The 15,050-nt window shown below is 47.5% G+C and overlaps 1 protein-coding gene across 1 annotated transcript in view; it reads right to left on the bottom strand.

Annotated features, from left to right (window-relative positions):
* LOC126252388 (trypsin-1-like) overlaps positions 1 to 15,050 on the bottom strand; it is a 208,710-nt gene that overhangs the window by 41,281 nt on the left and 152,379 nt on the right. Inside the window, exon 4 of the mRNA XM_049953281.1 lies at positions 11,906 to 12,024. Within this exon, the coding sequence (XP_049809238.1) occupies positions 11,906 to 12,024 (119 nt within the window). The remainder of the gene's footprint in view (positions 1 to 11,905; positions 12,025 to 15,050) is intronic.

A 15,050-nucleotide genomic window follows, 5' to 3' on the forward strand; every position in this document is an offset into this window, starting at 1 on the left:
TTACACAAGGGAAAGAAGAAAAGAAAGGAGACGTACAGCACACTAACAGGAGAATGGAAGAACGAGAAGAAGGACAGAAGGACAAACAACACTACCATGGACAAAACAGGAAAAGAAAACCACAGAGAGAAGCAAGAAACAGGTAGAAAGGATAAAAACAAGAGAGCAGATGACCTTAGATGGCCCTCCACGAGAATAAAAAGGAATAGCCAAGGACACCACACACATCCATGCCCGAGGCACTGTGCGACACAATAAAACATCCATCCTAATAGTAGTAGAGTGGAGAACACAAAGCGACAAAGGACATGCGCTAAAACTTACATAGAATGATAAAACCCACCGTCAAGTATAAAACGTAAAACTAAATTAGCCGATGAGGCTTTTTCAGCTAAAATTAATGGCAACGAGTCCAGTAACTGAAGAGTCCGCTGCAGGGCGGCCAAAGAAGGACAGCTCACTGGGATATGGGCCACTGTCAGCCGGCTGCCGCATCGACACTGAGATGGGTCATCACGGTGCAGGAGGTACCCGTGTGTCACCCAAACGTGGCCAATGCTGAGCCAACAAAACCACAGAGTCCCTGCGAGAGGCCTGCGTGGAGGTCTTCCACACATTCGTAGTCTCCTTAATGGCACGCAGTTTGTTGCGCATACTGAGGTTATGCCATTCTGTTTCCCAAAGCCGCAAAACCTTGCGGTTTGGTACTGAACGTAGGTCAGTTGCAGAGCGGTTTCCACATAGCCTGTTTGGCCAGCCTGTCGGCAAGTTCGTTGCCTGGGATTCCGATGTGTCCTGGGGTCCAGACAAGCCCCACTGAACGACCGGACCGTTCCAGGGCATAGATGGACTCCTGGATAGTCGCTACCAAAGGACGACGAGGGTAGCACTGGTCAATAGCTTGTAGGCTGCTCAAGGAGTCAATACACAGAAGAAACGACTCCCCAGGGCATGAACGGATGTGCTCAAGAGCATGAGATACAGCCACCAGCTCGGCAGGGAAAACACTGCAGCCATCGGTCAACGAGTGCTGTTCAATATGTCCTCCAAGGATATACGCGAAGCCGACGTGATCATCAGCCATCGAGCCATCAGTGTAAACCACTTCATGACCTCGGTACATGTCAAGAATCGAGAGGAATTGGCAGCGGAGAGCTGCAGGGTTAACTGAGTCCTTTGGGTCATGTGAAAGGTCCAGCTGAAGCCGCGGCCTAGGTGTACACCATGGAGGTGTACGTGAATGGACCTCATATATAGGTGGTAAAGGCAAGGACTCCAGTTCGGAAAGAAGGGATCGCACACGAACTGCGATAGGAAGCCCTGTCCTGGGCCGCCGATTTGGGAGATTTACCACTGTGGGTGGGAAAAGGAGACAGTAATTCGGACATGCAGGAGAACCACGAACGTGTGCAACGTAACTGGCCAGCAGTTGTGCACGCCTAATCTGCAATATAGGGACTCCGGCCTCCACTAGGACGCAGGTCACCGGACTCTTCCTAAGAGCTCCTGTCGCTAGATGAACGCCACAGTGGTGCAATGGGTCGAGTAAATGCAACGCTGAGGGCGCCGCCGAACCATAAACCAGACTCCCATAGTCAAGGCGGGAATGAACAAGGGCCCTGTAGAGCTGCAGCAATGTAGAGCGAACTGCACCCCAGGTGGTGTTGCTTAGGCAGCGGAGGGCATTGAGGTGCTGCCAGCACTTCCGTTTAAGCTAATGTAGGTGAGGAAGCAAAGTCAATCAGGCGTCGAAAACCAGTCCTAAGAATCGATATGTCTCCACTACAGTCAGTGGATCGTCATTAACGTAAAGTTCTGGTTCTGGATGAACAGTACCACGCCGACAGAAGTGCATGAGACACGACTTTGCGGCCGAAAACTGGAAACCGTGGGCTAGAGACCATGACTGTGCATTGTGGATGGCTCCCTGTAGGTGCCGTTCAGCAACACCAGTACTGGTGGAGCAGTACGAAATGCAGAAGTCGTCTGCGTACACAGAAAGTGAGACGGACGGCCCTACAGCTGCTGTTAGACCATTAATGGCCACTAAAAATAGAGATACGCTCAATACAGAGCCCTGCAGGACCCCATTATCCTGGGTATGGGTGGAACTATGGGAGGCACCAACTTTGACATGGAAAATACGAAGCGACAGGAAACTTTGGATGAAATACGGGAGTGGCCCTCGGAGACCCCACTCGTATAATGTGTCAAGGATATAATGTTGGCAGGTCGTGTCAAACACTTTTCGTAAATCAAAGAAGACGGCAACCACGTGTTGGCGTCTGGAAAAGGCTGTTCGGATGACAGACTCTAGGGACACAAGATTAGCAGTGGTAGAGTGACCCTAGTGGAAGCCGCCCTGACATAGGCCACGTGACTCCAGGAGGTAACCCAACTGCTGACACACCATACGTTCCAGGAGCTTACAACGAACGTTGGTGAGGCTGATGGGCCGATAGCTATCCACATCAAGCGGGTTTTTACCGGGTTTAAGCACTGGAATGATGGTACTCTCCCGCCATTGCGATGGAAAGACGCCATCGCACCAGATCCAGTTGATGACAAGGAGATGTCGCTTGTAGTCCGATGAGAGATGTTTAATCATCTGACTGTTGATCGGATCTGACAGAGGAGCTGTGTCGGGGCAATGTGCAAGGGCACTGAGGAGCTCCCACTCTGTAAATGGGGCGTTATAAGGTTCACTGTGGCTAGTAGTGAATGAGAGGACTTTCCCTTCCAGCCGCCGTTTGGGAGAGCGAAAGGATGGGGGGGGGGGGGGGTGATTCTCCGACCCAGAGGCTCGAGCATAGTGTTCAGCAAAGTGCTCGGCAATCGCGTTTTCGTCGGTAGATAACACGCCATTTATGTTAACATCTGTTGGGGTCTGGTGCCCGAAAACACGTTTGACCGTTGCCCAGACTTGGAAAGGTGACGCATGGCACCCAAGGGTCGAGATGTACCTCTCCCAACACTCCTGCTTCCGTCGTTTGATAAGTTGGCGAACGTGGGCACAGAGCCGTTTAAAGGCTATGAGGTGCTCCAGAAAAGGGTGCCGCTTATGCTACTGTAGAGCTCGCCAACGATCCTTAATTGCTTCATCGACAACCAAGGGACTGTCTTTCGCCAGGGCATCCTAAAGAGCGAGGGCTCGCGTTTTCTGCCCCAGAAACGATTGTTGTAGTCACCTGCTCAACCGTCAAATCGATGTTCCAGTGTGGAGGAGGTTCAACAGTGACAAAAGAGGTGAATGTTTCCCAGTCCACCTTGTTTAAAGCCCATCAGGGCAGGCGTCTGTGAGCCTGACGCTGCGGCAGTGAGGGGAAGATGGGGAAGTGGTCACTACCACACAGGTCGTCATGTGCCCTCTAGTAGATAGATGGGAGAAGTCCTGGGCTGCAAATTGAGAAATCAATGGCCGAGTAACTACCATGAGCCACACTGAAATGTGTGGTGGCCCCAGTATTTAAGAGGCAGAGGTCGAACTGAGACAGTAAAGTTTCGACATCTCTGTCTTGGCCAGCAAGCATGGTGCCACCCCACAAGGGGTTATGGGCATTAAAATCTCCCAAAATTAGGAAATGTTTATGGAGTTGATCAATCATTGCAGCTAATACATTCAGGGGTACTGCACCATCTGGAGGACGATATACATTGCAGACAGGTATTTCTTGTGTTGTCCTTATTTCGACAGCCACAGCTTCAAAAAGGGTTTGAAGGGGCATAGTTTCACTACAGACTGAGTTTCAGACATAAACGCAAACACCACCTGACACTCGAGTATAGTCACTACGGCTCCTGTAATATCCCTTATAGCCACAGAGGGTAGGGGTCTGCATTGCTGGGAGCCAGTTTTCCTGGAGGGCAATACAGAAAGCAGTAGCTCAGCCAGGCGGTAGAAAACACCGCCGCAATTCCACTGGAGGATGATGTCATGGTGAGACTGGGACGACATGGAACACTCAATGATGCAGTTTACGCCTCAGAGTCACCTGCTACCACTGACTTATTGCCTAAGCAGTCTACATCCATTGTGTCTGAGGGTGCGGCATGATCTACATCCTCGGCGGATGCCAGAATCTCCACCTCATCCACAGACACAGAGCTTGTAGGTAGTGGTGGTGTGGGTGCCACAGTATTTCCCTTGGTCTTGGGGATCTTCTTTTTGGATTTCTCTCGCTGCTCCTGGGGTTTCTCTGGCTGGGAGGACTTCACTGATTCAGTCTCCAGGACTGAGGATGAGTGTGAAGCCCTACGACCAACTGCTTTTGGGTTCTTCAGCCACTACCAGGTGTCATCTTTTCCACTAGCAGAAACCTGAGAAGGGAGTGACCCAACGGACCCTTTCCTAATGAGAGGGGGTGAAGAAGACCTACACTTCTCATCAGGTGCAGAAGTGGGGACTGATATCCCCAATGTTTGGGAGGGGGGGGTGTTGGTCCCAAAGTGGGTGGTGCAGGAGCAACATGGAGGGAAGTGCCCCCCACCATCAAGGGGGCAGTGTAGTCTTCCAGCTCTGAGAGGTGACTGGGGTTAGCAGAGCTGATCTTGCCAGAACTGTTGTAGCTGCGGTGTAAGACTGTGTCATATGTACAGGATGTAGGCGTTCAAATTTTCTCTTAGCCTCAGTGTAGGTCAGTCAGTCCAGAGTCTTGTACTCCATGATTTTCCTTTCTTTTTGGAGAATCATGCCGTCAGGCAAGCAAGGCGAATGGTACTCTTCGCAGCTGACACAGATGGGAGACGGGGCACATGTGACGCTGGAAGTACAGTGGGAAGACATATGGCCGAACTTCCAGCATTTAAAGCACTGCATTGGGGGAGGGATATAGGGCTTTACATCAGAGCAGTAGACTATCACCTTGACCTTCATGGGTAATGTTTCACCCTCAGAGGCCAAGATGGAGGCACCGGTGGCATTCTGATTATCCCTCAGACCCTGGTGGACGCGCTGAACGAAATGTACACCTCGCCGCTCTAATTTGGCGCCCAGCTCATCGTCAGACTGCAATAGAAGGTCCCTGTGAAATATGATACCCTGGACCATATTTAAGCTCTTATGGGGCATGATGGTTACAGCAACATCCCCCAGCCTCTCACAAGCGAGTAATGCCCATGACTGGGCAGAGGATGCTGTTTTGATCAAGACTGACCCAGATCTCATTTTCGACAAGCCCTCTACCTACCCAAACCTGTCCACAAAATGTTCAACAAAAAACTGAGGCTTCATTATCATGAAAGATTCTCCATCAGCTCTCGAACATGCAAGGTACCAGGGCGAATAAGAGCCGCTGCATCGTTAGCCTGACATTCGTCACATGGTGTGGCCAGGTTGGAAACGATTTGGGATCATACTTCTGTGCGTTGAATTGAGCCCGTGAATGCTTAGAGACTGCTGGCGTTTGACCACCAGCAAGAGATGTAGTACGCTTCATCGCATGTCATCCGCTCTGATGCCACCCACCCCACTCCGACCAGAGGCCCTCCCCACGGGCGCCACCCAGCTGCAGCAAAGGCCAATTGGCAGGATGTCCATTGCCGGGAGTCCCGATGCCCCAGTGTGACTGGCATCTACTCCTCGGCATGCATGGTGATTTAATGGCGCAGGCATCCTCAGAGCAATCGCTGTGTGGTCAGGGGCTACAACTGACAAGGTACAGGGCGGCCCTACTACAATGGACTGCTACCATGCTGGATATCAGGTGCAACCAAGCAGACAAGTCCATTATCATCGTCAGCATAGAAAACGATGCTGCAAAGTCGATGGAAAAATACGCACCCAGGAGGGTGACCTCGCCCAACAGTTGGGGAATGAGCAGAAGTGCAGATCCACGTTGATGAAGGATGCGATAGGTCTCAGCACATGATGGACACGATGCACCATATAAGGTGCGCTTCACTAATTGGCTCGCTCTTCTGGAAAATTTTGAAAAATGGAGGTCAAACCCTACAGGGAACCATCACATAAAGGCCGAAACGTGTGAGACTCCTTTTAGTCGCCTCTTACGACAGGCATGAATACCTCGGGCATATTCTAACCCCCCGACCCGTAGGGGGCTGCAGTCTCGTTATTGAAAATCTGTGTCCCTGAACCGTGCGCATTTTTTTCTGGATCAAAGTGACAGACTTTATGTAAACTATTTTTATTATTATTTGCAGCACTGAGTCCATGAAATGAACTATTTATTTATTTTTTTATCATTTCTGACAGCTTCATTAAGGGCTAAATGGGAAACATTAGTTAGTGTCACCTATTCCTTGAGGGGGCTTCTGCAGGACGTTAGTGAGCTCTTGCCACAAATAATTCGTATCGCACGCTTTTGGGCTAGGGAATGATTTTTTGTTTTTGTGACTTCCGCAAAAGATTATCTCACATGACACTACGCAGTGAAAGTATGCAAACTAAATATATCTTCATGTCTACTCTGTAACTGATAGTTAAGCGCCTAGCAGAGGGGACATAAGCCACTTTCAGACTACTTTTCTACAGTTCCACTCAAGAATAGCGCGCGGGAAAAACGTGCACTTAAATATTTCCGTGCGAGCTCTGGTTTCTCTTAAGTCAGCACCATAATCATCCCTCTCTATGTAGATGGGCACAACAAAATATTTTTTCATTCGGGGGAGAAAGTTAGTGATTGCGATTTCGTTGAAAGATCTAGCTGCAACGAAAAACGCGTTTGTTTAATGACTGCCACCCCAACTCACATATCATATCTGCGAGACACTCTCCCTACCTACGTGTTAATACAAAACGAGTTGCCTTTCTTTGAATTTATCATGTCCTCCGTCAATCTTCTCTGGAAAGAATCCCATACCGTGCTGTAATACTCCAGAAGAGGACGGCCAGGTGTAGTGTGGGGAGTCTCTTTATTAGGTTTGTTCCCTCTTCGAAATGCTCTCCCCGTAAAACACAGTCTCTGAGTCGCCTTGCCCACAACATTCTCTGTGACCGTCCCAATTTTAGTTGTTCGTAATTGTAATGCCTAGAAATGTAATTAAACTGACAGCGTTCAGATTTGCGTGATTTATCGTGCAACCGAAATTTAACTGATTTCTTTAGTACTCATGTGGATGACCTTACACTTTTTATTATTTAGAGTCAACTGTCATCTTTTGCACCATAAAGATATTTTGTCTAAATCACTTTTCAATTGATTTTGATATTCTGACGTCTTTACTAGGCGATAAACGACGAGATGACCTGCAAACCATCTAAAACGCTTACGTTTTTAATTTGTTGCGACCTGTGCCTGGCACCATCCGCATTTTAAATAAAGATTGGCTTAAGCGCTTCACCAGTTCTGTGGTATGCTCCTCTTAATTGGATTATGACGTCGTATTCCCAAGAATTTAGCACTACCATGCTCTTCTACAGTCTAATTATAGCCGGACTGGAAAGAAACCGCTTACAAGTTCTCAGCTGAATATAACATACTTTTTTAAAGATCAGTGAGAGTATTGACTAGGAACCATTTGTTACTGTCAATGAAAATTTGAGTTATCGAATTTTCTAAAACTACTCTTTATTTTCTATTTATTGCAATCTCTACATCATCTGCAATCAAAACAAACTTGGCAGCTGGTTCTATCCTTCCATCAAGAATGGACAGTATTCAGAATGAATTACAAGTGGATAGTTATTGTTTTGTGTTGAGTATGTTGTCGATTTAGAATTCAGAAGGCTCTATCTTCAAGCACACGAATTCGGGTTTACGTACTTCTGCGTGTACATCATATGAACATGACGAAATTTGTCATCGATGCATATACGAAAACACAACTAGTCAACCCGACAGAGTCCAGTAAAACAACTCGCTCATATTCAGATAACACAAGAAAATCAGACAGTAAAATAGGCACGTCAAGGAGACATGACGCTCTAGCGTTAATACTTATCTCAATTAGAACAGAAAGTGAATCCACAACTTTATTCAGGTATGTCATATCCAGCTGAACCCACTAATGAGATCCTTAAATGTTACCAAACTGCGGTGATTATTACTGCTGTATTTCACCTTCTGATACAAATAATTGCAGCCATTTTGTTTATCTTTCTATACTATTAGGAGCGGGTGATTTAGCGAACCAGTCAAGGTATCCACGGAGCCTGGATGATTATAAACTACGCACGAATGTATGCACGCAGCTTTGTGAAAACTGTTGTTTTGTGAAGAGACAAATTTGTTCGCAGTACGTGCATCATGAATATGTAGCTGAGTGTGTGGGTCCAAGTCAGGGTACACAAAACACCATCGAAATATCACAGACCCACCTCTGGCCTTAATGACACTCTCCACACACTGCCTGGTTTCACGAGATTTTTTAGAACTATTCTCTGCATGCTCATCGATCCTTGTGCGTCGGCACATGACGTCTGTTTAATCTTTGTTTAGCTGTGATTGTGCCTTCGCATCTTCACTTCACCTTTGCATCGCCAACAGTCAGCTTGCACAGGAAGTATTGAAATGTGTCTGATGGATTTATTACCCAGGTAACATCCAATGACTAGTCCACGTCCGAAGTCACTGAGCTCTCTTGACTGACCCACTCTGATCTGACTGCATCTCAGCTGACAACACATTACTTCCCACCCCGTTTTATGCTGGACGTTTCTCGTGATTTCTAGTGGTCAATTCCTCATTACATAGGGTCATTCAAATACTTTTAATCAGATAGTCAAGGCCGCTCCTGATCCGTCGAGATCAGTCAATCAAATGCCACTTCACACTGTCTGAACGGCGGCCCGGAGAGTCATGCAGCGGTCGGAGGCTGCCCGCCGTTGGAGTATCTTTGGAGACCTGCAAGTGCCAGTGGGCTGGCGGGCAAAGCGCTCCTCAGCGTACTTGTAAGGTGGCTATAATTTTGCACCTTACAAGAACTCATCCACATACTTTGCCGTGATCTACACTCCTGGAAATGGAAAAAAGAACACATTGACACCGGTGTGTCAGACCCACCATACTTGCTCCGGACACTGCGAGAGGGCTGTACAAGCAATGATCACACGCACGGCACAGCGGACACACCAGGAACCGCGGTGTTGGCCGTCGAATGGCGCTAGCTGCGCAGCATTTGTGCACCGCCGCCGTCAGTGTCAGCCAGTTTGCCGTGGCATACGGAGCTCCATCGCAGTCTTTAACACTGGTAGCATGCCGCGACAGCGTGGACGTGAACCGTATGTGCAGTTGACGGACTTTGAGCGAGGGCGTATAGTGGGCATGCGGGAGGCCTGGTGGACGTACCGCCGAATTGCTCAACACGTGGGGCGTGAGGTCTCCACAGCACATCGATGTTGTCGCCAGTGGTCGGCGGAAGGTGCACGTGCCCGTCGACCTGGGACCGGACCGCAGCGACGCACGGATGCACGCCAAGACCGTAGGATCCTACGCAGTGCCGTAGGGGACCGCACCGCCACTTCCCAGCAAATTAGGGACACTGTTGCTCCTGGGGTATCGGCGAGGACCATTCGCAACCGTCTCCATGAAGCTGGGCTACGGTCCCGCACACCGTTACGCCGTCTTCCGCTCACGCCCCAACATCGTGCAGCCCGCCTCCAGTGGTATCGCGACAGGCGTGAATGGAGGGACGAATTGAGACGTGTCGTCTTCAGCGATGAGAGTCGCTTCTGCCTTGGTGCCAATGATGGTCGTATGCGTGTTTGGCGCCGTGCAGGTGAGCGCTACAGTCAGGACTGCATACGACCGAGGCACACAGGGCCAACACCCGGCATCATGGTGTGGGGAGCGATCTCCTACACTGGCCGTACACCACTGGTGATCGTCGAGGGGACACTGAATAGTGCACGGTACATCCAAACCGTCATCGAACCCATCGTTCTACCATTCCTAGACCGGCAAGGGAACTTGCTGTTCCAACAGGACAATGCACGTCCGCATGTATCCCGTGCCACCCAACGTGCTCTAGAAGGTGTAAGTCAACTACCCTGGCCAGCAAGATCTCCGGATCTGTCCCCCATTGAGCATGTTTGGGACTGGATGAAGCGTCGTCTCACGCGGTCTGCACATCCAGCACGAACGCTGGTCCAACTGAGGCTCCAGGTGGAAATGGCATGGCAAGCCGTTCCACAGGACTACATCCAGCATCTCTACGATCGTCTCCATGGGAGAATAGCAGCCTGCATTGCTGCGAAAGGTGGATATACACTGTACTAGTGCCGACATTGTGCATGCTCTGTTGCCTGTGTGTATGTGCCTGTGGTTCTGTCAGTGTGATCATGTGATGTATCTGACCCCAGGAATGTGTCAATAAAGTTTCCCCTTCCTGGGACAATGAATTCACGGTGTTCTTATTTCAATTTCCAGGAGTGTACAAACACAATTAGGTAACATATGATAGGTTGTACATCGTACATATGAGTATATGAAGGTGACTGACTTTGTCACGTACGTCTTGTAAATAATTGTTAACGCTTATTGTATGAAAGGTGAAGGAGTGTCTTTATTATAAAAACTGCGTAATGAATGATTGCCTATACTAGTAGAGGATGGAACGCCAGTGGAGATGAAACGGCAGGCAGAACTCAAGTTCTGGGCACAGGTGTTGGTCCTGCTTCACACAGGAAGTGCTAAGACGGACAGTCTGGGCACCTAAGTACGGAAGCACAATACAGCTGCGGCCGGCAGGTGTTGTCATGTGGCCGGTAGGATAACCAGATAATACTTCAGAAACTCTGGAAAGCTTGGACACAGCAGAGAGGAACGAGGAAGCATTACTTCGGAAATTGAAGGCTGGGTTATTTCCGAGGATTTTTACTCTGAGAAGCGCACCATTGTATGAGTATAGGTATTTCCTCGCGAAGTTTCCGCGCTGGACGTCAAAAGACTAAAATATGGTTGGTCGGCGTTCGGAAGAATCTGTAGAGAGGGAGAATATTCCGTGGTTTCGGGAATATGATTCGTTTTCGGAATTACGATGGTGGGGACCAAGCCTTGGTGGGAAGCCAGCGCTGGAGAGACGAGGTCTTCCGTAGTGAGCGCCCGTGTGTGACGGTCGCTCGATATCAGCTTTTGTTGGTACAGACGTAAGTGCTGTCTTTGCTCTCAGGAGAGTTTATAGTTACAACAGTTAGGCACTATACTGTTGCGAACCTATACGATTCGGGACTTCGCCTCCGGGTTGGAAGTCGTCGTTGAGTACGCAGCGTTCAGTAACTGAGAGCACTTCCTCTGCCTATACTTATGTTGAGACGTTATCTGAACTCTGTCCTTGTGGTTGGGAGTTCGCGTTTCTCGTCTGTAGAACACAGAGAGGTGAAGTCAGTATTAGAGCATACTGGTCAGAGGACCGCCTTCTGCCGTCTTAGTGTTTGAAAGAGGTTTCCTTTTTGTGGCTGGAGTCCTTCCATCGTCGCAGACGAGTTCAAGAACCATCACTTCGACGCACCGGACGCAGTACATACGGTGATATCTCAAATTGCTTCGGCTTATTAGGGCTATAACAGCTAAACAGCTGTGATCACGTTCGTTTATTTCCACTGAGGTTCCACACCATCGTAGATCATCTTTGAAAGTAGTGTCTTCTAGTGTTTGGTAGGTAGATGATGTCAGTCATTTCGCGTTTTTGATATTAGACCGTGCACTCATAATAAGGGGCAGAGTTGGGCAATTGATTAGTAATTTTACTTAGGAAATGTAATCTTTGTAATAAAAATGTTCCGTTTTTAATCTACAATAAATTTATAAGCAGGAACAACGTTTATCATTTAGTAGGATTAGTTGCCTTCATCATTCATTTATGTTTAGATTGTAATATATAGAATTAAGAGATCCTAAGATCTGTTTCAGGGGGTAGTGAGAGGGTCAAATCTTCATTTTAGCGTTTATTATTCTCCGTTGCGCTCATTCATTTTACACCCTCCTGGAGTAGCATCTCGGATACTCACACGCCGCTGTTGGTGTAGTCTTCGAGGCAGTGCGCCGCCGTCAGCACCCAGCGCTCGCTGATGAGGCTGCCCCCGCACAGGAACTGTACTCTGCTCTCGGGGCCGAAGCCCACCGCCGCCTGCAACAGCACCAAGCACACAGAGCCACCCTCAGCTCGGCCGTCAACAAGCGCTGCTCCACTTGCCTCAGCACAGCAGGCAGTGGCAGCGAACGAGCTGCAGGCCTCACCAAAATATTCTAACGTACACCACCTTCATTTCTAGTGCATTCGTCTACAGAACGTTATACAGGGTGTTACAAAAAGGTACGGCCAAACTTTTAGGAAACATTCCTCACACACAAATAAAGAAAAGGTGTTATGTGGACATGTGTCCGGAAACGCTTAATTTCCATGTTAGAGCTCATTTTGGTTTCGTCAGTATGTACTGTACTTCCTCGATTCACAGCCAGTTGGCCCAATTGAAGGAAGGTAATGTTGACTTCGGTGTTTGTGTTGACATGCAACTCATTGGTCTACAGTACTACCATCAAGCACATCAGTACGTAGCATCAACAGGTTAGTGTTCATCACGAACGTGGTTTTGCAGTCATTGCAATGTTTACAAATGCGGAGTTGGCAGATGCCCGTTTGATGTGTGGATTAACACGGGGCAATAGCCGTGGCGCGGTACGTTTGTATCGAGACACATTTTCAGAACGAAGGTGTCCCGATAGGAAGACGTTCGAAGCAACTGATCGGCGTCTTAGGAAGCACGGAACATTCCAGCCTATGACTCGCGACTGGGGAAGACCTAGATCGACGAGGACACCTGCAATAGACGAGGCAATTCTTCGTTCAGTTGACGATAACCCTAATGTCAGCGTCAGAGAAATTGCTGCTGTACAAGGTAACGTTGACCACGTCACTGTATGGAGAGTGCTACGGGAGAACCAGTTGTTTCCGTACCATGTACAGCGTGTGCAGGCACTATCAGCAGCTGATTGGCCTCCACGGGTACACTTCTGCGAATGGTTCATCCAACAATGTGTCAATCCTCATTTCAGTGCAAGTGTTCTCTTTACGGATGAGGCTTCATTCCAACGTGATCAAATTGTAAATTTTCACAATCAACATGTGTGGGCTGACGAGAATCCGCACGCAATTGTGCAATCACGTCATCAACACAGATTTTCTGTGAACGTTTGGGCAGGCATTGTTGGTGATGCCTTGATTGGGCCCCATGTTCTTCCACCTACGCTCAATGGTGCACGTTATCATGATTTCATACGGGATACTCTACCTGTGCTGCTAGAACATGTGCCTTTACAAGTACGACACAACATGTGGTTCCTGCACGATGGAGCTCCTGCACATTTCAGTCGAAGTGTTCGTACGCTTCTCAACAACAGATTCGGTGACCGATGGATTGGTAGAGACGGACCAATTCCATGGCCTCCACGCTCTCCTGACCTCAACCATCTTGACTTTCATTTATGGGGGCATTTGAAAGCTCTTGTTTACGCAACCCCGGTACCAAATGTAGAGACTCTTCGTGCTCGTATTGTGGACGGCTGTGATACAATACGCCATTCTCCAGGGCTGCATCAGCGCATCAGGGATTCCATGCGACGGAGGGTGGATGCATGTATCCTCGCTAACGGAGGACATTTTGAACATTTCCTGTAACAAAGTGTTTGAAGTCACGCTGGTACGTTCTGTTGCTGTGTGTTTCCATTCCATGATTAAGGTGATTTGAAGAGAAGTAATAAAATGAGCTCTAACATGGAAAGTAAGCGTTTCCGGACACACGTCCACATAACATATTTTCTTTCTTTGTGTGTGAGGAATGTTTCCTGGAAGTTTGGCCGTACCTTTTTGTAACACCCTGTATAAGGCGACGTCCTGACTGACTCACTGACTCATCATCGCTTAGCCCAAACCATTAAGGATAGAAATTTGAAATTTGTGGACGGTGTTGATCTTATACTGTAGGCGCTGTTTAAGAAGGGATTTTTCGATATTCCATCCGTAAGAGGGTCCAATAGAAGTGAAAGGTTTTTGAAAATACGCCGATATTAAGGCAGTTTTGAAGCTAGACCTACGAAAATTCATATTTCGTTTATCGGTCAGAAATAAAGAAGTAAGTGTCATCATATTTTAGAATTTAACCCCTGTGAAGGCGAAACAGTGGGTGAAAGCGTTTTTTGGAAGTCAGTCATTATTAAAGAACTGCGAAAGTATTTTTAAAGCTACAGGGTTGTCTTCGCGAATTCAACCCTTAAGGGATGAAATAAAGAATGAAATATTTCAATATGAAAGCATTTTTAAAGCTAAATCTGTAGAAATTTTATTTCCGCTTCTCGCTCAGATATAAAAAAACCCACTTGTTTAACAGTTTCTAGGCGCTACAGTGTGCAACCGCGCAACCGCTACGATCGCAGGTTCGAATCCTGCCTCGGGCATGGATGCGTGTGACGTCCTTAGGTTAGTTAGGTTTAACTAGTTCTAAGTTCTAGGAGACTGATGATCTCAGAAGTTAAGTCCCATAGTGTTCAGAGCCATTTGAACCATTTTGAACTACGGGGATAAAATAGGGGATGAAAACTAAACGGAAATATTTCATTATGCAAACATTTTGAAGCTAAATCTATAAATCAGTGAAATAAAAAAAATACGCATTTCACTGTTTTCAGAAATTCAACCCATAAGAGGGTGAAATAGGGGGTGAAATCTTTTATGAAATATTTCGTTACCTTAGAAAATTTTTAAAGCTGAAACTACGAAAATTTCTATGTCACTTCCTGGTTAAACATAAAGAAATATGCGTAAGGGGACGAAAGTTTCTAGGGAAATACCACCACAAGAACGCAAAAGGCAAGATTAAAAAATCCTTGGACTCCAGTTACCAGATAGTTTTTGGGGTCAGAAGTACATTCGGGAAGACTATCCTTCAATGGCCTCCATTAACGTGAAAAGTTTAGAATGTGTTTGCAATTTGTGAACATCATAAAAATTAGATTGAAGAAAAAAAAAAGACTTATGCGGGCAGTCGAATTAAATCGGGTGATGTTGAGCGAATTAGATTAGGAAATTAGACACTTAAAGTAGTAATTGAGTTATCCTATTTGGGGAGCAAAATAACTGATGATGGTCGAAGCAGACAG

Source organism: Schistocerca nitens, chromosome 1, assembly GCF_023898315.1.
Source record: "Schistocerca nitens isolate TAMUIC-IGC-003100 chromosome 1, iqSchNite1.1, whole genome shotgun sequence".
Taxonomy (NCBI): Eukaryota; Metazoa; Arthropoda; class Insecta; order Orthoptera; family Acrididae; genus Schistocerca; species Schistocerca nitens.